Source organism: Macrobrachium nipponense, chromosome 1 (assembly GCF_015104395.2).
Source record: "Macrobrachium nipponense isolate FS-2020 chromosome 1, ASM1510439v2, whole genome shotgun sequence".
Taxonomy (NCBI): domain Eukaryota; kingdom Metazoa; phylum Arthropoda; class Malacostraca; order Decapoda; family Palaemonidae; genus Macrobrachium; species Macrobrachium nipponense.
In genome coordinates, this window is record NC_087200.1 from 94,999,898 (window position 1) to 95,021,843 (window position 21,946).

The 21,946-nt window shown below is 39.3% G+C and overlaps 1 protein-coding gene across 6 annotated transcripts in view; it reads right to left on the bottom strand.

Moving 5' to 3' along the window:
• Positions 1-2,554: 2,554 nt before the first annotated feature.
• The window catches only part of LOC135219486 (E3 ubiquitin-protein ligase HERC2-like), a 294,113-nt gene continuing 274,721 nt past the window's right edge, over positions 2,555-21,946 (bottom strand). For 5 of the 6 annotated variants that reach the window (XM_064256287.1, XM_064256289.1, XM_064256291.1 and 2 more), the window contains 2 exons: positions 20,708-20,741; positions 2,555-4,647 (listed from right to left, as the gene is read on the bottom strand). In XM_064256287.1, the coding sequence (XP_064112357.1) occupies positions 4,530-4,647; positions 20,708-20,741 (152 nt within the window). In that variant the 3' untranslated portion in view covers positions 2,555-4,529. The remainder of the gene's footprint in view (positions 4,648-20,707; positions 20,742-21,946) is intronic. The other variant, XM_064256290.1, reaches the window with a different exon arrangement.

The following is a 21,946-nucleotide window of genomic DNA, read 5'->3' on the forward strand; positions in this document are numbered from 1 at the left end:
AATTTCTTTCTTGCCACTCTAAAAAGTATCTATGACACATCTCGGAAATTATTTCGTCACTTTGACATGATTTTTGTACCATTGTAAATTAGCCGTTACATGAAGTATTATATATGAAAATGTGCGCATTTTTATGTAGAATACAACAATAAAATACTCATGATTGTAGCTTTTATCAGTTTTGAGATATTTTCATATAAATAACGATAATTGCCTAAATTTCAACCTTCGGTCAACTTTGACTCTACCGAAATGGTCAAAAAACGCAATTGTAAGCTAGAACTCTTATATTTTAGTAATATTCAATCATTTACCTTAATTTTGCAACTAATTGGAAGTCTCTAGCACAATATTTCGATTTATGGTGAATTTATGAAAAAACTTTTTCATTACGTCCGCGCGGTAACTTCCGAAAAAAATCATACATGCGATTGTGGTAATGTTTGGACCATTTTAAAATTAGCCGTTATATAAAGTTTTATATATGGAAATGTGCGCAATTTCATGCACAATACAACTAAAAACAACCCATGGTTGTAGATTTTATCAGTTTTGAGATATTTTCTATAAATAATGATAATTGCCAAAATTTCAACCTTTGGTCAACTTTGACTCAACCGAAATGGTTGAAAAACGCAATTGTAAACTAAAACGCTTATATTCTAGTAATATTCAAGCATTTACCTTCATTTTGCAACAAATTGGAAGTCTCTAGCACAATATTTCGATTTATGGTGAATTTATGAAAAAAATAACATTTTCTTTACGTCCGCGCGGTAACTTCCGAAAAAATCATACATGCGATTGTGGTAATGTTTGCACCATTTTAAATTAGCCGTTACTTAAAGTTTCATATATGAAAATGTGTGCAATTTCATGTAGAATAAAACAAAAAATAATTGAAGGTTGTAGCTTTTCTCATTTTTGAAATATTTGCATATAAATCACGATAAATAGAAAAAAAACCACGTTTGGTCAACTTTGACTCTACCGAAATGGTCGAAAAACGCAATTGTAAGCAAAAACTCTTACAGTCTAGTAATATTCAGTCTTGAAACAAATTTGAAGTCCCTAGCAAAATATTTAGATTTATGGTGAATTAAAAAAAAGTCTTTCCTTCCCTCCGCGCGCGGATTCTCCGCCACAAATCTCCGAAATGCGTACGTCCCATTCTCGGAATATTTGCTCCGTTTCATATTAGGCATTTCATAGAGTTTTATATATGAAAATGTGCGCAATTTCATGTAGAATAAAACAAAAAATATTTGAATGTTGTAGCTTTTCTTATTTCCGAAATAATTGCATATAAAAAATATATATATAAAAAAATTCGACATTCAGTCAACTTTAACTCGTCAGATATGGTCGAAAACTGCAATTGTAAGCTAATACTCTTACAGTATAGTAATATTCAATCATTTGTCTTCATTTTGAAAGAAATTGGAAGTCTCTAGGACAATATTTAGATTTATGGTGAATTTTTGAAAAAAATATTTGCTTACATCCGTGCATTATTTTGTGATAATATTTTCTCTGTGTTGCTTTTATCGTTTTACAATGTGTTATATACCAAAATGATTGCAATTTAGTGTACATTACAACGAAAAAAAAGTAACTTGTTACCTTTAACCGTTTTGCGCACAGCGCGATTTAAATACAATTATATATGAAATTTCGTTTTTGCGCTATCATATATCGCATTATTTATATATGATAATGATAATTTTTTTCCTTTCTGATGGTTGCATACTCAACTTCAGCCAATGACAAAAAAAGGAGCCAGCCAAAAATGAACTCTTAATCTTGAAAACTAAGCGCGCTGTGATTTTTTGAAAAAAATATTTTTTCCGCTTCCGCTCTCACTCTGAAACACCTCCGGCACACGGGAGACAATTTTTTTTTTTACCGCTTCGGCGTAAGAGGGTTAAATGACACTCAAGTTCTCTAGTCCAAGTCAACATACTCGCCACATCTTAAATCAAAAGAGCATAATTGACCCTGACATTCAGTACACAAAGTAAGAGCATCATAAGATTCTTTGGTTAACCATGTCTTGCAACCTTCAGCACAATACCTAAAGTTGGAAGAGCTTGTGCCCGACATATTTTCGTAAACTGAAAGTCCAGTAGGTAAACAAAGTCAAGGAAAAAACTAAGTTCTCTATCCAAAAAAAGAACCTACTGTCTACATATTGACGAATTGGCCACTACAAGAAAGAATACTCCACCAATTGCGATGAAAACAATAAGAAAAGTCAAAGAATTTCAGAATTAACTGTACCCAACAACCAGTCTATAGCCATCAAGAAGCAGAAACAAACCGAGCTCAGCCAAGTTGCTCCTCTCTTCCCCGAAAGTAGGCAGGGCAAAAATTAGAGCAACCCGCGAATTTCTGAATTTTAACTGCCAGGCGAGTGAAACTCTTAGCTGTACTGTATAACTACTGGGTAAGTTACATAATTAGAAAAATAAAGGTTCATATGTAGTCCGAGCAACTCCTATATAATGTGGCCATTTTTTCATTAAGAAAAAACATGTAAAACACAATTGTAAGTCTTTTTTAATTACAATATACAGTAATTTATTCATTCTACTACCTTCATGAATATATAAATAATTATATACAGTATGTATGTACATGTATAATGCAAATAAACATACTACTTTGAACCAAAAGATATAATGTACAGTACTGAAAAAATCAGAATTGAATATAGAATTTAAGCCAAATGCCAAGTTATGGGACCTATGAGGTCATTCAGCGCTGAAACAGAAATCGACAGTAATAAGTTTGAAAGGCAAAACAGGAGTGAAACCTCACAGTTACACTATGAATTAATTGTTAGGAGAGGGTGGAAGAAAAAGAACAGGAAAGGAGGTACAGTAAAAGAAACAAAAAGGGTTGCAGCTAGGGGCAGAATTCACATAGCAAAGAACCTTCAGTAATACCAACAGGACACGTATGAGGTGCATGGACAGCACTTCCTCCCTACAGGATGAAAAAATCAGAAGCATATACAGTAACTGTGGTTAGAAATGTGAAACTCTGTCTGTTTTTTATGGATGTATACAGATGTTTTTATATATGTGAATATTTTATTGATAAATTGCCTACAGTTTAAGCACTGTTCCATGTAGAGGAGTGTCACTAAGCGCATGCCTTGTTGAACACAATGTGGATAATAACGTAGTATTCAAAGTTCTTTGATTACTTCTGGTCTTGGCTGCACTGCCTTCTTCCTTTTACTTTTCATCTGTCCCCAAGAACTCTTCATATCTTCATACTTGCCAGTTCAATTTCTTTATCTTTACCATCTTTCACTTTTCACCTTCTCATTTAAGAACAAATCTTGTGGGTAATGTTATGAGTCTAGTAAGGTGACAATGATTGCATTAACCTAATACAGTGGTCCCCCCGTATTCGCGGGGGATGCGCACCAGACCCCCCCGTGAATAGTTAGAACCCGCGAATGTTTGGAACCCCTATAAAAATGCTAAAAACAGCCTATTTTGTTAGTTAAAACTCAAGAAAAACCCACTAAAAATTTTCATACATGGTTTTTTTAATAGTTTTATCACAAAAAGTGCATTTTATGATGAAATTCATCAAAAAAACCAGGAATTTGTGGATATTTACCATAGAAAAATACCGCGAATGCGCGAATTTTCCGCGAATAATGCAGGGAAACGTTCCCGAGAGAAATCCGCGAATGTGTGAGTCCGCGAATCTGGAGAACGCGAATACGGGGGGTCCACTGTATACGTATAACAATAATCATTTTGGGATATGGTATATTTTCTGGCTTTATACAATGGGAAATTTATAGACTGAAAATGCTAACATCAAAGCAAATAAACATTTCTGTTAATTCTGATTAAAGGATGCAGAGCTTGAGGTATGCAACAGGAACATAAGTACATGCAAAACTAATATTAAAATGTTATCAAATACTGTTACATCAAAAAATATCCTTAAAAAAAGGATATTATTACACATTGATAAAAATCTGTAACAATAATGAAATCTTTGTGCAAAAAAAAGATCTTGGCCAGAAAAACTACGCAAAAAATGCAGGCCGCATTTTCCTAGGCATTGCCAAGCATGCATCAGTATTAAAGTCCTAGAGGGCTACTCCATAAACGTACACACACTTGATTCAGTATAGATGGTATTCCACAGAGTGAAGTTACCAGAGAAATATAAAGGACAAACCAAGGATAATCAATAAACTGACCCATTAACAGAGAAATATAAAGGACAAACCAAGGATAATCAATAAACTGACCCATTAACAGAGAAATATAAAGGACAAACCAAGGATAATCAATAAACTGACCCATTAAACATAGTTATAGATGAGATAACTGCTATTCACACAGCTAGAAACAAGAAATAGTACTTTTAAAAATTATAACCTACAAAAAACAAGGTACGTATAAAATCCAAACACAACGAGTATAAACCAAGTACTACTAACTGCAGTGTATAACAACAAAATACATAATCTTGAAAACTACTATGCTGCTTACTCAGCTAGTTACAAAAATAGAATTCCATCCTCCAGCAAATATCTTTGTGACATTTTTTAAAGGTACTTCAGCAGGCTCTTCAAAACATTCAGTATGACCAAGACCCAGCTGACCATACCTGAAAAAATATGTATCATGAGTAAACTGCATGATTATAAATAGTAAACATATTTCATAGAATAGAGTATGAATACCTATAGATTTAAATAGAAGAAAAAGAGTATAACAGACTTAAACTCTAAAAGAATGATATAATTATCTTTTGTCTAGTTAGACTTTCTCTAATGACAATTTATACAATAGGTATCACAAGAATTCAAGTCACCTTAAATGAAACGTTCCATCTGGACATTTTTTTACGTTATGCAATAACACTTGGCAAAGAATTATACATTGAAGAAGCTGCATATAACTGAACTTGAATAACATCTATGATGAAAACCAAAATTTCATTATTGCAGATTATGTTGTCTATTTGCAGAAACCATTCATTTGACAGGACACAAAGTTTTTGTACTCACTACAGTACCCAGCTTTGTTCGACAAAATAACATTTCTAAAGAATTCTAGGCAAAACTCCTCATGTCAGAACACAAAAAAGATATAAATACAAGCCTAAAATGAAAACCTATAAGATTTTGCTTATACATAATTAAAAGTACAAACACAGCAAATAAAAGGATTGCGTTTTCTGACCAAGTAAGATAAACCTAACAAAGCATACATTGCTGAGGGATGAGATGACATTAATGAAAAGAAAGTGAAAAGGGATAAAAATAAAAAAGTAAAAGCTAAGAAATGATTGAGGTAAGGAGTATAAAAAAGTACGAGAAAAATACAATACGTAAAGTAGAAGAAGGAAACCACTGGAAGAAAAAATACAAAAGGCATGAAAAGATAAATGGCATAAAAAGGAGAGAGAGAGAGAGAGAGAGAGAGAGAGAGAGAGAGAGTATAAAAATTTATATTCATACAGACCAACTGAAGAAGACAAGAAGAAAAAGACAGCCCTCTACTTTAACAAGAATAGTTAAGGGTATGTTTATAGGGAGTAGCAAAGGAGGAACAAGAGGCAATCGGTAAGGGGGAAGACTTGAAAGTAATGGAATCTGAATCTCTACAAAGCAGCATAAAAAAAGAAATATTTTTAAATATTGATGGGAATGAAGACGAATTAAAATGTAAATGGGACACAGTAAACAAAAGAATGATATCAACTAAATTTGAAGACAGAAGTAATGGAAAGACAGAAATAGTATTTTGAAAGTCTTGTGACTGACGAAAATGAATATGAACCAATTACAAATGTTAAAATGACAGATGTACCAATAAAAATTATGCCGACTGACAATATTAAGAGACCCATTAATGAGCTATTACTTTCATAAGAACTGTAAATTTTCAAGACAATCAGGAGAAGGGAGTGATTTGGTTCAAAACAAAACCATAACTTTACAATTGGCTCAAAAAGTGCAAGAACCATTTCCAGAGACATCTAAAACACCATTACAGCTACAACAAGACAGGTTTCCGGATCTTTTGAATCATTTGGTGGACATTCCCAAGGCCCATCAGTCAAGGGAAAATTTGTTGCAGCACCTCACACCTGTAGTTTCCACAAAAGTCTGCAACTCTCCAAATTACACATTTGGAAGGACTTTCACCAAGTAGTGTCAATGGTCAAATAGTCCCAAGCAAAGTGACACATTCTGTAATTAGCACAATTCAAGGAGGACTGATCCTCTACAGGCAGCTTTCCCTACAGTAGCTAAATTCCTAATGTACTAAAGATCCAAGAAAGTTATCTGTGTCTGCTGTAAAAGGATACAAACCAGCATTTTCCCAGGTATTTGATGGATGAGGGACAGATCTCTCCTCTTACGTTAACATCTGCCACATCATTTTAAAAGAGGGACTCTACCTAGCAGTCTGTAACATTCAGCATGGGACTAGCCATAGTGGTTGAGGTCCTATTACAAGATATTTATGAGCCCACTGATCAATCTTTCTTGAAAGCTCTGACACTGAAAACTTACTATCTTCTCACCCTGGTCTCTCCTCACAGGGTGAGTGACCTTTATGCAGTCTCAATTAGTTTCTCATTTCAAAAACTGGCATACTATGGGTTTATCTTATCTGTATTTGTGACCAAAACACCCCAACTTCCTCTTACCATCTGCTGACTCCTGAGTTTGTTATAAGTTCTTCTGGTTTAGCTCAGTAACCACAAATACCTTGCTTTGTGTCTTGTCAGAGCTGTGAAGTATTACACTGAGAGAACCAAATCTTTTAAAAAGAGGGTTTCTTAACTGTTTTTATCTACTATTAATGTTAACCACAAAGTTTCAAAGAATACATTATTTTGGTTGGGGTAGATTATTTTACAGAATGATAAGTCAGCCTTTGAATATAATGCATCCAATCTTAAGGTCTAAGGTCATGAGGTCAGAACAATTCAACTTGTACAACTTTCAAGTTGAATGTGAACATTAATACATCTTTGAATATAGATACATGGAGGTCCCTTCCACTTTTATCACATTTTATTTCAGAGATCTAACATAAATACTGGAATTTTTTATAGTGTAGTCGGTTATTTCGTCCTCGAGGAGTTACCCTCCATGGTGTGCCAGTGCTCTCCATGGAGACTAGAGTAGTATCAAAGAAATATCTTTCAGCCTAGTCTTGTACCAGGTATTGTGCCTTAATGATAAACACTCTGACACATGAGAGTATAATGGACTCAAAGACAAGAATGCATTTCCTTTCATCTGCAGCGAGGCTGAGCCCAGATTTTTCCACATCAAAATCTGGAAGAAGAAGTGACTAATGCACATGCGTGTCTGCCATCTGGTTTAGAACCAGGCCGGTTAAAAGATAATTAACCATTACTCTCCTAGTCAATGTTGAGTGAAGACTTCAAGCCAGTACTCTTCAGTAAAGATCGCACTGATTCTAAAGTTTTCATCATAGAAACATCAAAACTTGAATATTAAGTGCTTATTTTTAAGCTCCAGTTAAAAATTGTTTGTTTAAACTGTGAAACAAGTGTTTATTTCTGGTATGAAAACCAAAAACTGCCCTTTCTTAGATAGCACATAGTCGGTTCTTTCTTATACAGCCACATACAGGTTTCAAAACTAACCTAACCTCAAAGCCTCAAAGGGTTTAAGTTAACATAGATGCATATTTGGTTGGGAAAAACTCTCTATTGCAAGAGTATATATAATGTTCTAAAGGGCCCACAATAATAAAAAGTGTTGTGTATCCGTGTATAATTTTTAAAACTATACAAAAAGCTTTCGAACTCTTCCCTGGGTTCATCTTCAGTCCAAAAAAAAAGATGAACCCAGGGGAGGGTTCGAAAGCTTTTTGTAAAGTTTTTCACAACACTTTTTATTATTGTGGACCCTTTAGAACAAAATAATAGATGCATATTATATAAAATATATCAATACTTCACACTTGTAATTAAAACCTGTAAAATAGAATATACTAATGATACAGGGATTTACAGAAGTGTCTCTTTTTTTTTTAAACGAATTTATACGTACTAACTAATTTCTAATACAACTTAGTTTTTCACCACAGGGCTGCCATTAGGTATGACCATCAACTCAAGTGTTCCATAGCAAATTGCTCAGTTTGCTTTTTGCCAGCGGGTGCAGCACATACCACCTGTCATGAGCATATTCCTTGTAAAAAAAAAAGTCAAATTTACTTGGTCTCCCTACATGAACAGAATTTGTAGTATGCTCATGGCAGCAAGTTATAAGGATGAAACAGCTTGTTTTAAGTTGTCTCAATGGGTCCTAGAGTTAAGCAAGGGTCCTAGAGTTAAGCAAGGTAGGGAGAGGCTATATACAAGCAGTGCCCGGTTATTGGCGGACTCAGTTACAATGATCCGGTTTTATAGGGTTTGTCTAGCGCCATAAAATCGGCAATTTATGGTGCCATAACAGGCAGAGTTTCATTTATCAGCGCCATAAGGGTTCTTATGGCACCCCATAGGCACCATTATGGCACCATAAATCGCCGAGTTTCGGTTATTGGTGGTTTTCGCTTATCAGCACACCCCCAGGAATGTAACCCCGCCAATAACTGGCGACTGCCTGTATATCCTGCAGAACTCCAGCAGAAAATATTTAACCGTTTCTCAGAAATCTATGTTTGGGCCAAAACCCAGTAACATCAGTCCCAAATACCTCCCACAGAGGAAATAGATGAATCTTCAACTGGAGGTCATTTTCTTACAAAAGAATACTTTTTGATATTACTACCAAAATGACCCTACTGAACCCAGAAGGATCAGGGATACAACTTTTAGCTGATGTGATGGTAATTGCTTCATAGCAAAGGAAGTTAAAGGAAAGGAAAACGTATTTTCGAGAAGTTCAGCAGCAAGGAGGCTTTCGCGCCCGTGTTGGAGGCGCCTGTTTTCGCGGTTGTACTGGAATCATCGGGCGTGTTGTGGAGCGCAACACGCGCCTAAGAGTCGGGAGAAACGCAGCGAAATATGATGCAATATCCCGTCGAGAGTCTTCTAAGAAGTTCTAGTAATCTCGGGAGCCTATGACGTTCGCTGTAGGCTCCGCACCCAGAGTGCCGTATAAATACAACGGACGAAGCAGAGATCGAGAGAGAGAGGTCACCAGTTAGTCAGAGAGATATCCTCAGATCAGATTATCAGTGAGAGATCAGCATCAGCAGAGATCATCCGAGAGAGATAAGAGAAAAAGGAACCGACGAAGGATCAGAAGAAAAGTTGCTCGAGAGTTGGTTGGATACTGGTCTAGTCGTCTTCAGGAGTGGACGACCGTGTTATCTCGACGTTGAACAGACTTCAGAGAAGAAAAGGTCCTGCTAGAGGTTTTGGGGAGTTACTGCCTTTCAAGTATCAAGAGTAGACTATTTTCTGCAATACAGAGTCAAGAGGACTTCTGCAATCACCGTTTTTCTTTTGTGAAGCCATCGCTTCGAGTCGCTAGACCAAGCAGCAAGTATATGAATTACCTCACTGTTCCCCCAGTTCATGCAGTGTAAGATTCTATCTTTTAATGTAAATAGGAGATACCATTCTGCTTTTACATTTGTTAGTAAGCTTGTAAATAAACCTTTGTTGTGTTAGTGTTTCTTTCTATATTCGTATCCCCAGTTTCAACTGTTGGTGTTGAAATATTTTTTTTTTTAATTTATTTCATATTGAACCTGAAGCGGACCTCTCTCAGAGGCCGTAACATTGTGGCGACCTTGCCTAGGCTATCAACACTTTAACAGCTTGAAACGGAGAAGATAGAAAGAACCAGAATGAGTGAGATGGTGAGTTTATTGAGTTAAGTAAGCTACTAGGTCTAGAAGGAATGATCTCCATGAATATGTGGAAAGGAAAGAAAGAGAAAAGTATGAGAGAGATGAGAGAGCGGCTGAGAGAGAAGTGAGAAAAATGCAGCGAGAGGTAGAAATGTTGGTAATGCAGCAGGAAGAAAGAGAAAAAGTACGTATGCATGAGCAGGAAGTGAGAGAGAAAGAGCGTATGCCTGAGTTGGAAATTGCTCGGTTAAGGGAAAGTACTCGTAACAGTCGGACAGGCGAAAACGAAAATGAAGCAGATACGTTAGGTATGAGTGCAGTGCTAAAATTAGTACCAAAGTTTGATGAGGAAGATGTTACGACACATTTCATGTGTTTTGAGAAGTTAATGGAACGAGTAGGTTCTCCTAAAGAAATGTGGACTTTATATTTGCAGTCAGTTTTGAGTGGTAGGGCGCTTACTGTGTATAGTTGCATGCCTAAGGAGGAATGTGATAATTATGATATTGTGAAAGAAACTGTTCTTAGCACGTACAGGTTAGTACCGGAGGCGTACCGTAAGAAATTTAGAAATTTGAGAAAGGATGAAAATATTACGTATGTAGAATACAGTAAGAAGTTAGAAAGGCTGTTTTTTGATTGGTTAACTTCTGCTAAGGTTGAGGATTTTGATAGTTTGAAGAACTTAGTGTTGTAAGAAAACTTCAAAGATAACGTATCTCCTGAGATTAAGCTTTATATAGAGGATAAGCGAGAAGTATCTTTTGCAGGAGCAACTAGGCTAGCTGACAAATATAGTCTAACTCATAATTTGAGTGTTAGTAAGAAACGAAATGATCCTTCATCTGGTAGAGTACAAAGCAGTAAAAGTTTCAGTCCTAGTAATAGCAATGCGAGTAAAAGTGACTATTCCTGTTATACATGCGGAAAACCTGGTCATACGTCTAAGGTTTGTAAGAGTAAAGTGGCATCTAGTGGCTCAGAATTAACTTGTTTCCGATGTAATGGGAAAGGGCATTTAGCAAGAAATTGTGCAGTAGAAAGGAAGGACAGTAAAAAACCAGTGTCTCTAGTTAACCTTTCGTCAAGTAGGAATGATGTGATGAAAGAAACTAGGAAAATTTTTGGTGAATTTCTGTCAGAAGCGTAGTTTCCTCTCTTGGAGGAGTAGATTCGAGAGAAGTAGTCTTGCTTAGAGACACAGGAGTTGCTGTCTCACTGATTAGGAGTGAGTGTGTGCCGAACAGGGCAGAAATCAATATGGAAGAGAAAGTCATGTTAGGTGGATTTCTTAACACTTGTGTTCTTTATCCTTTGTTGAAGTTGAATTTAGAAAGTCAGGTAGTGTCAGGAGAAGTAAAACTTGCAGTTGTGGACAGTTTGCCTGTCGAAGGCGTTGACATTATTGTTGGTAATGAATTAGCTTTATCCAAGAATGTGAATCCTGTTGTGAGGAATATTCCAGTGCCTGAAATGGTGGTAACTAGGTCAGGTTTAGATACAGACGTAGACTACGGTCATAATTTGTTCGTGGATTCGAACGAGAGTGAGTTCGTGGATTCAAACATGAATAAGTTCGTGGATTCGAACGTGAGTGAGTGAGTTCGTGGATTCGAACGAGTGTGATAGCGGTAGCAAGGTTGATCTTGGCATGAGTGTGGCTGAGAGACCAGACTCTATCGATGTTGACAGTGATAGCCAAACGGAAGGCTTAGCTGTCGAGAGTAACGTAGTGAATGTACCAGTATCCAGTACTAGTTACGGTGATGAATTAGGCTCTAACATTTTGGATAAAGTTGAGCTAGTCAAGTTGCAGAGAGAGGATGAGACGCTAACCCGAATTTTTTAATGTGAGTTGGATGATGATCTCGATGATGTGTAAGGAAACTATTTGTGTAAAGGACAAAGTTTTGTGTCATGTTAGTCCCAAGTCAGGTACTGAAGGGGGATTCACATGAAAATTAGTAGTTCCTAGGAAGTTTCGTGAGCTATTTTTGAAGTTAGCACACGATGAGCAAGGACATCTGGGAGTAAATAAAACTTTCAAGTGTATTACTAGGGCGTACTTTTGGCCTAAGATGAAAAATGATGTGAAGAGGTATGCTTTAAGCTGTCCTGAATATCAAATTGCCGGGAAACCGAATCAAGTAATTACCAGAGTTCCATTGTGGAATATTCCTTCAGCAGTAGGCGAATCTTTTGAGGATGTATTTATAAATATGTTCGGACCTTTGCCTAGAAGTAAGGCTAGAGATGATTGCATAACTAATCTTGAGTATTACAAAAACAATTTAAGAGTTGTTTGGCAACTGGCGGAGGAGAACGGAAGCCCGAACGGAAGTCAAGGGGGAACTGAAGGAAAACATGAACTTAGAGCAAACAAGACAAGTTTGTGTGTAGGAGATAAAATTTTAGTACTAGTCTCGAGAAAAAGTCCCTTTTTACCTTATAAGTTCGAAGGTCCTTTTTCAGTGTTAGAGGAGAGGGGAAATGTACATTACAGAATTAATGTAGGTAAGAGTAGAGCAAAGGCAATGAATGTAAATTTGCTTCAGAATTATAAAGAACGTCCCATACCATGGCCACCACCAGTGTTCTATGTAACAGTATTACTGAGAGAAATTAGTTTTGAGAAAAACACAAGAGGTGTTTTAGTATTTATAAGTTTTAATCAGAGTTCAGAAAACAGAAAAAGTAAGAGAGAAGGATAATGTTATAGTTAGTAGCCTCTAGAGATTTTTCTCAGAATGAGTAGCCTAGTGACCGTTTTGTGTTTTGGCACGAGTGGTTGAGTGAATGAAGAAGTATTAAAGCTTTATGCAGAATTGTTTCCCCGCTGTTTAATTCTTGTTTCTCTTGAAAAAAATAAATAAATAAAATCAGTTGATTTCATTTTTTTTCTCTTTTTGGGGGGCGTGTGATGGTAATTGCTTCATAGCAAAGGAAGTTAAAGGAAAGGAAAACGTATTTTCGAGAAGTTCGGCAGCAAGGAGGCTTTCGCGCCCGTGTTGGAGGCGCCTGTTTTTGCAGTTGTACTGGAATCATCGGGCGTGTTGTGGAGCGCAACACACGCCTAAGAGTCGGGAGAAACACAGCGAAATATGATGCAATATCCCGTCGAGAGTCTTCTAAGAAGTTCTAGTAATCTCGGGAGCCTGTGACGTTCGCCGTAGGCTCCGCACCCAGAGTGCCGTATAAATACAACGGACGAAGCAGAGATCGAGAGAGAGAGGTCACCAGTTAGTCACAGAGAGATATCCTCCGATCAGATTATCAGTGAGAGATCAGCATCAGCAGAGATCATCCGAGAGAGATAAGAGAAAAAGGAACCGACGAAGGATCAGAAGAAAAGTTGCTCGAGAGTTGGTTGGATACTGGTCTAGTCGTCTTCAGGAGTGGACGACCGTGTTATCTCGACGTTGAGCAGACTGTGATGTACACTCCAAAGTGTAAAGGTACTACGTACATCTTACAACCTAAAGGGAGAGTGGCAACAAATTCTGCCCATACAAGGTCTAAGGTTAGAATTCCAAATGGAACCAACAAAATGGCTCATTCAGACTAAAAAAAAACTTCATATCAAAATATAAAAGGTGGTCCAATAGCCTCCCCTGATGATACTGACAATCCTTGGCAAGACACTTCAAAGTGTATTTTCTCTCCTGATGGTAAGTAGTATCTAATTAGTTAGAGAAAAACCATTATCAAAGCTATACATATGGAGTTTAGAGACAGGGCAGCATTCCCTAATACACAATGGCACCTAATACCTCCTTTGCTAGACATGGAGAAACTGCAAAAGGAAACTGTTCTCTTACCTGGGAATAGAACATTAAAAGCTTTACATGACATCCTTCACCAGATCAATGGAAAATGGACCTACACTCCCAAGTACCCCCAGGCTTCTGTCCCTTCACTTTTAAAATAATTAGCCATGTTAAGGCAGACTTCCAGCACTATTTAGTAACTAAAAAATGGGAGTCAATGGCAGAACTAAAATCATTTACCACAATCCTCCATCAAGGAACGGGAAATGCTTCAACTTCCTTTTGAAAGGAAATAGCTCCTCTTAGATGTAGCTACTCAGCAATTTGGGGCTCTTATGAGAAGATTCTCAGAAGAGACAGCTTTATCAGAATTCTGTACTAAGACCCACCTTCTTTGTACCTTAACCTCTTCCACCTTGCTAGAAGCCACTAAAAGGCTTTCAGAAGAGTCCAGAACAATTTTTGCTGTTGTGGCTAAGAGTCTTATGTGGACCCTATAGGAAGCACCATGAATTTTTGGACTGGTGCATAAAAGTGCAAATGGAAACATTGGAAGGCTCCAACAAATCACTTCCCACTGTGACTGCTTTATTACAGTCTAACCCTTTCTGTAAGGACCTGTTTCAGGATTCTGTTGCAATGCAACTCAACGAGGAAGCATGCCAACAAAACTGTACAGTGTACTCTCTTTTCGGAAAAGGAGAATCCCAAAGGCAAATTTGGAAAACAAAAAACCTGAAATTTCATTTTACCCCATCCAAAAAAGGTCTGTTTTGATCAGAAACTATATAAGCCTTCAGTCACCTCCAAAAGTTTTCTTCATAAACAGGTAGGTTGTCTGAAGGGACAGCATCAGCAAGGCCATCCTTATCACAAGGTCCAAAACCATCTTATAAAGGAAAAGGACAAGCAATGCCTGGAATGCCTATCAAGGGAAAAGGTGGAGAAAGAGGGGATACTAATAGAGATTGTTGGGTCAGGGGTTGGCTTCAAAGATATCACAGGGAATGGAAGTCTTCTCCTTGGGGATAGAGCATTATTCTCAAGGGGCTGAGTAGGAAATGGTCTCATTCACTCCCCTCCCCCTTGAAAGGGGTTCTTTCAAAAACCAGACCCCTCTCTGGAAGATTACATGCAGAAGGCCCTGTTAGAGGGAGCCATAGAGGAACAAGCATCCAGTACACATAATGCAACTGAAAAACGGGAACAAATTTTGGCTACTGCACTCAAGAAAAAGATATGAGAGATCTAACCTAAAGAATCAGAAAGTTGGGAGGATACTTCGGCCTTGGACCTTGAAGGAATCTTTGGTGAAACAGGTCACCCTAATTCCTCCATTTGTAGAGTGACAATACACACAGATGCCTCATTGACAGGTTGGGAAGAACAATCAGAGGATTGTCAGGAGGCAGGGAGGTAGTCAGCTACTCTGAATAATTGTCATATCTATTTCCTTGAGCAGATGGCTGTCTTTTTGTCTCTCAAAAAACTCAAACCTCCAGAGGAGAGACATATTCTGTTGGTTCTAGACAACACGACTGCAATGTCCACATCAAGAAATCGGGATCACGCTCACCTCCTCTCAATATGATAATGCGAGCCATCCCTCAGATGGCACAAGTAAAGAAAAGGTACCTGACTGCAATCCACCTCACAGGGCCTCTCAATGTAATAGCAGACTCTCTATCAAGGAAAACAACAGCCTCCACAGAGTGGATATTGGACAACCACTCTTTTTAAACAATAGCCAACCTTACACATCCGGAAGTGGACCTGTTCACCACATACGAGAACCACACACTCCCAGTATATGTGTCCCCAAACTTGGACAGTCAAGCAAGAGCAAAAGATGCCTTCCTACAAAATTGGAACAACTGGAAGACGATACATCTTTTTCCTCCAGTGTCCCTGATTTCGAAGGTTTTGAACAAATTCCTAACCTTCAAAGGAACAGCTTACCCAATAGCCCCAAACTGACCAAACAGGCATTGGTTCCTGTTACTTAAACAACAGATGAGAGATCAATTCCACTATCGTCCACTGTTCTATCCCAAAAAGCAAGAGGGAAAGTCGTTTACACAGCCTCATTTCTGAGTTGAGACCTTCACATATACGTAGAGTTTTTAAATACTATCTACCATGAAAACTTCTCGCCCAACATATCTAGGTAGGTACCTAGTGCAAAAATTATGGACATCATCTATAAGGCAATACCAGTCTATATGGAAGACATGGTTAGATTACCACGTATATCCATGCTGAGAGCCAAGTCGAGATTTCCATAGAAACACTTTCATTTTTTTATATACCTTTTTGAAAACAAACTTCTTGCAGTTACAACAATTATGGGATACAAGGAAGCATTAATGGAACCCTTGCTTTATGGATTCGAGATTGACTCCAGCATAGAAGCTGTCACTTCCCTTCTGTGGTCTTTTGCTCCATAAAGATGCGCTCCTGAAAGACTTCCAATTACTGGGGCCCTGAACATGGTACTTACACTTTTATCTACCTGGCAAAAAATGAGGATCCTTTAAGAAGGAAACCTCCTATTCTTATAAGAAAAACTCAATTTAGCAGACAAAACATTACGCCCAGTTAAAGCACTTAAGGTTTAACTACAGGTCACAGAAAACATCCCAGAAGGTACGATTTTCCTATAACCTAGCATGAATAAACTACTCTCTCTATATGGGTTAATAATTAGTGTCCCTCATTTAAAAGGCAAACCCACACTGTTGGCCTTCTTGAGAAATGTCTCCTCCAAAGAGGTCTCCGAATGTACAGGGTGGTCATCAGAGACAGTATTCTTAAAACATTACTGCCATAAGCTTGAACAAGTTTGACTTCACTGCGTATCAGCAAGTGGTATGGTTAGTCTTGACCCCATAGGCGCTACAGCGGAAAACCAGGGGTCTTTCCAACAGGTAAGTATGCTGACTATCGCCGGGGAAAGTGCAACAAGACCGCAACCACACCCAGCATACTTCACCCTAAAAACTTAAGTTCTTGTTTAGTTTCTTGTTTTTTGTTACCAAAACTTGTGGTTTGACCTCGGACCAGAAATGTTTTAGTTTTCTCTCTGGGTTTTGGGATTAAAAATTTGAGAGGCTTAAACCTATCATCAACTGTCAATTTCTTTAAAAAGCTCCTTCAGGATAAAAACAAGCAACTACACTATCAAAATACAGGTTTTAACGCAGGAAAACCCTATTTTTAGTAGCTGCTGTTGAGTCCTCAAACCCTGACAAAAAGGCAAGGGATTTGGGCAAGGGATCATCCTACACTGACCAAAAGAGTAGTGGTTTACTGCTTTTAACCAGCCTGGTTGTAAACAAGATGGCCAACACACATGTGCATTAGTCACTGCTTCCAGATTTTGACATGGAAAAAACTGGGCTCACCCTTGCTGAAGATGAGAGAAAATGCCCTCCTGTCTTTTTGTTCATTATACTCTATCATATGTCAGTGTTTATCATTATGACACAATATCCAGCTACAAGACCAGGCTAAAAGATATTTCTTTGATATTAGTCTAGTTACCATAGAGAGAGCCCTGGCACACCATGGAGGGTAACTCCTTGAGGACTCAACAACGACTTCCAAAATTAGGTTTTTCTTACTTCAAAACCTGTTTAATACTCCCTCACCCCAAGAGTAGCTGCTGGCCAAGTTAGGTCATAGCTTAATGAAAAGGATGGGATGTAATCTCATAATCCTCATTTCCTTTGGCAATCCTCATCTGACCCACAGACATAAATCTTCTGGGATATCTGTTCCAATGCCTCACCTTTATGCAAATCATCACTTTTCATGTTTTTCTAACTACGGTAAGCAACAAGACCATGTGTAATCATGAATCCTTTTGAAACTGTGCTACCACAGATTTAGGCTACTGTAAAGTGATGAGTTGAATTTGAATGATTTTCTAAAGAGCTGACCAGAATTAAAGAAATTACAAAAGAAGATATGAGACATGAAGCGATAAAGAGTGATGAGGATTATTATTTTAGTATTGCAAATGCTGAAGGAAAGGATGATTTTTCAAACTGACAATTGTCAATTTGACTTCATACCAAGATAATCAACCACAAATGTTATCTTTATAGAGGAATGTATTCAAGGTCCTAAGAGCTACTGAATGAAGATGATTTGGAAATAATGGGAGAATCAGAAAATTTTGGAAATTTTTAAAAGATGAAGAGTAGAAGAGAATTAAAAAAAAACAGTAAAAGTATAACAAGATTGTGGCATTATTATTTTTATTATATTTTTCAGAAGATAAACAAGTATTCATATAGAACAAGCCCACAGGGGCTATTGACTTGAAATTCAAACTTCCAAAGAATACAGTGTGCAGAAACTGCCAGACAAGGATGCGATAGATGAAGTGGTGTGTCCGTCCCCTTGGTTTTACAGTCACATCTTCTTGTGGTCCAAAGCGTCGGGAGGATGGAGGCCTGTGATCGACTTATCCACCTTGAATCACTTCATCAAGAAGACACGGTTCAAGATGGAGACCCCACGTTCGGTGTTGGCAGCCGTGAGGGAAGGCGACTTCATGCTGTCGATAGACCTAAGGGACGCATACTTCCAAATCCAAGTTCATCCGATGTCCAGGAAGTTCCTTTGCTTCTCTCTCTTGGGGACAAGGTCTTTGAGTTCAAAGTCCTGTGCTTTGGGCTGACGAAAGCCCCTCAAGTGTTCACAAGGGTCTTCTCTCTTGTGTCAAGTTGGGCCCATGCTCAGGGGATCCGTTTGCTGAGGTACCTTGATGATTGGTTAGTCTGGGCAGTTTCCAGGGAAAAGCTGCTGCGGGACAGGGATCGTCTACTTCGGTTCTGTCTGGAACTGGGCATATTAGTCGACCAGGAAAAGTCGAACTTTGTACCCAGTCAAAGGATTCTCTACCTTGGCATGGTCATCGATACGACAGTGGCAAAAGTTTTCCCGTCGAATCAGAGATTGGAGAAGTTGCGGGGGCCTTCCCCACTAAAATTAACGGAAGGGTTAACAGCCAAACAGCCCGATACCCTAACTAACCTGTCTGGGCTGGGTCCATGTGTCGGCTTCCGAGACGAACCCACTAAAACACTAGGAACATCACTTACCCCAACAGATGGCTCATTAACATGTCCATGAATGGTCACAGGCGTGGCAGACGTATGAACGTGAGGTGGGGGGGAATCCCGAACACTCGAGATCGAAGGAAAATCCCCCTGAGTCAAACTCTTGCAAGCACCAATAAGAGGCAGGCAAACACTCCTGCTGCACCAACTCCGCGCTCTCTACCTTCGACCTCATGACAGGTGCCTTGAGATCCTTATGGTGATGAATAGGCCTTGGAGAAGAAGGAGCACTTACACCATGTGCACAGGCAGAGGGGGTTGCATCATGCTCGCGATATGCATGGACGCGGGAGGTTGCAACACGTTGGCGATGCGCACAGACGGGGGGGTTGTAACACGCCTGTGATTTGAAGCAAAGGACGAAGCATCCCCTGCAGATTGCACAAGGGAAGGAACACTAACACTGCTTGAAACACCAACACTCTCGGGAACACGTCCACATTGTTCCTCTCTCCTAGGTGAAGAAAGGGCAAAGTCCTTTGCCTTCCAATGCTTGATACGCCGAATGGGCGTAGAGGGGGAAGAGGGAGAGGAAGACAGCACTGGTTTCTTATGCGAACTCTTCTCAGTAGGCGGGGACGAAGCAACACGTTTCCTACCAGTCCTCCCAACCCATAAGGCAGCCAACTTGACATCCAAAACAGAGTCCAACCTCTGAAGCACTGCCTGGCATATAACCTCAGACTGATGTGCCAGAGAAGGCTCCGATGACAAGGAAGGGAGATGTAGCAAAGTGGGCGGCAGGGATGACGTCATGGCCAAGAGAGGCAGATCAGAGGAGACGACTGGGAGAGACATCATCAATGGGAGTGACGTCGCAAGTGGTGGTGACATCGCGCCTTCCCCTCGGTGCAAGGGGGAATCAGACGACACTGGCGCACGAATACACAAAGACGGATCCCCCGACGTCATCAACGGGGCTGACGCCACAGCGTCTCTCCGACTTGAAGAAGCGGCAGCAGTCACTGGCAGAGCAATACAAGATAGCCGACCTCAGCTACCCACGAAGACGAGGCCGGGAGGGGGGATGGTCTGGCCAGACCGGGGAAGAGGGGGGGGGGGGGGGGGGGGGTGGGGGGGGGGGGGGGGGGTGCGAAACCTCCACAAAATGCGCTAGCAACCCTTCCGAGGACGGGGGAACCCCTAGCCCGAGCGTCTTCCAAATCGCCGCCATTTTGGACGCCTCCGACTCTGGAAGAGAAGATTGATGAAAAAGCTTCCCCCTTCTTGGGAATCAAATTAACTCCCGAGGCAGAAGGGGCTACATTACAAACATCAGCCTGGTGGCCTCCCGATACTTCCAGCGACGAATCAATGGAAGAAAAGGAAGGAGACAGGAACAACGCTACTATGGGGGTTGACTACTACAGGAGAAGAAGCATCGGAATAGGAAGAGTCAAAACCCTCCGATGTTCTCTCTTGCTATAAAACGACTTCCACTGCTCTTTAGGCCATCCCCGGCATTCAGTGCAAGGATTCGTTATAGTACAAAAATTAGAACGACACCTGCACGTGCCAAAGCCAAAAAATGAGAACACTGAAAACCTGGAATTCCGGGGCACATACGTTGATGAGGCCGAGAAGGAGCAGAAGAAGCCATAATATCAGCCAACACACACAAACACACACACACACACACACTAAACACAAGCAAAACAGGCAATGAACCGGGAAAAGGCCAAGAGAGGTCAACAAGACTCTCGCCCAGGCAGTCAAAGAAAAGACTGGCGTAGCGGTGTGGTCCTTGACCACTCCTCACCCGAGCTATGCATGCGTTGCCAGATATCACAAGATTCCTTGCTTTCATCTGCTTTTTAACCGGATCCAACTAGGAACTAGAAATTATCCTATTGTTAAGACCGAAGGTTTGCTTGCGTATGAACAACCAAGTACTGTACTAAATTCAGATTCAAAGGCATGAAAATATTGATGAATAACTCAAAGAAAAAAGAAAAAATTGCACAGTGCTTACTTGTTCATGCCAACAGACCACACACTGCCATCATCTGCAACAAAATGAAATTCATTACTAAGACTAAAATAATTTCATACTGTGACAAGAAAGGTTCACAATAACAAAATAAACAGGCCTTTTCCAATTGTAACATAATAACTCCATACTGTGGCAAGAAAGGTTCACAATAGCAAAATAAAACAGGTTTTGGCATAGAAAAAACCTATTTTTGGTAGTCGCTGTTGAATCTTCAAAGGATTTACCTTCCATGGTGTGTTATTATTATTAATAGGGCTTAGTTTTTCCAGACCTCTGAGTCTCCATGGTGTGTGCCAGCATCCCATGGTGATCAGACTAATATCAAAGAAATATCTTTTAGCTGGGTATTATGCCATAATGATAAACACTATGACAAGTGACAGAGTATAATGGACTCAGAGACAAGAAGGCATTTTATCTTGTCTTCAGCAAGGCTGGACCCAGTTTCCTACGTCAAAACCATTAGAAGCGACTATTGCGCATGCTCATCGGCCATCTTGTTTTGTGCTCGGTCAACGCAGGATGTACCTTTACCCAAATCCCATGGTTTTTCATCAGGGAACTGGGAGGGTTTTGAGGACTCAACAGCGACTACCAAAGATAGGTTTTTCCTACGGCAAAACCTGTTTTGATAGCGTAGTACCTGTTTTATCCTTAAATGAGCATTACAAAGAAAGTGGCAAGTGATGAAAAACTTGAGCTGACAAATTTTCATCCCAAATATCTCAAAGTTTTAAGATTAAATCATTTCAGGTCCAATGTCAAGCCACTAGTTTTAGTAAAAAAGATAGCAAAAAACAAATAGGATATACTTTCAGCATAAAGTTCTATGGTGGCTTACCTAAGTATATTGGGTATGGCTGTGACCTTTATGCACTTCCCCAGTGATAGTCAACATACCCACCCATTAGAGAGACCCCTGGTTTTCTGTCGGGGAGCCTATGGGGTCAGGACTAACCATACCACCTACTGATACACAGTGCATTTGAATTTGTTCCAGCTCATGGCAGTAGTGTTTTAAGAATACTGACTCTGATGACCATCCAGTACATTCAGAAACTTCTTCAAATGATACATTTCTGAAGAAGGCCAATGATGTACTTACTTTCCTAATATCATGTGATCTAGGGAAGGAATGTGGATTAGTCTTTTTAATAAGGGACACTAAAATTATTCTTAGCCCTTGTAGAGAGAGTGGTTTGTTCGTGCTAGGATGTA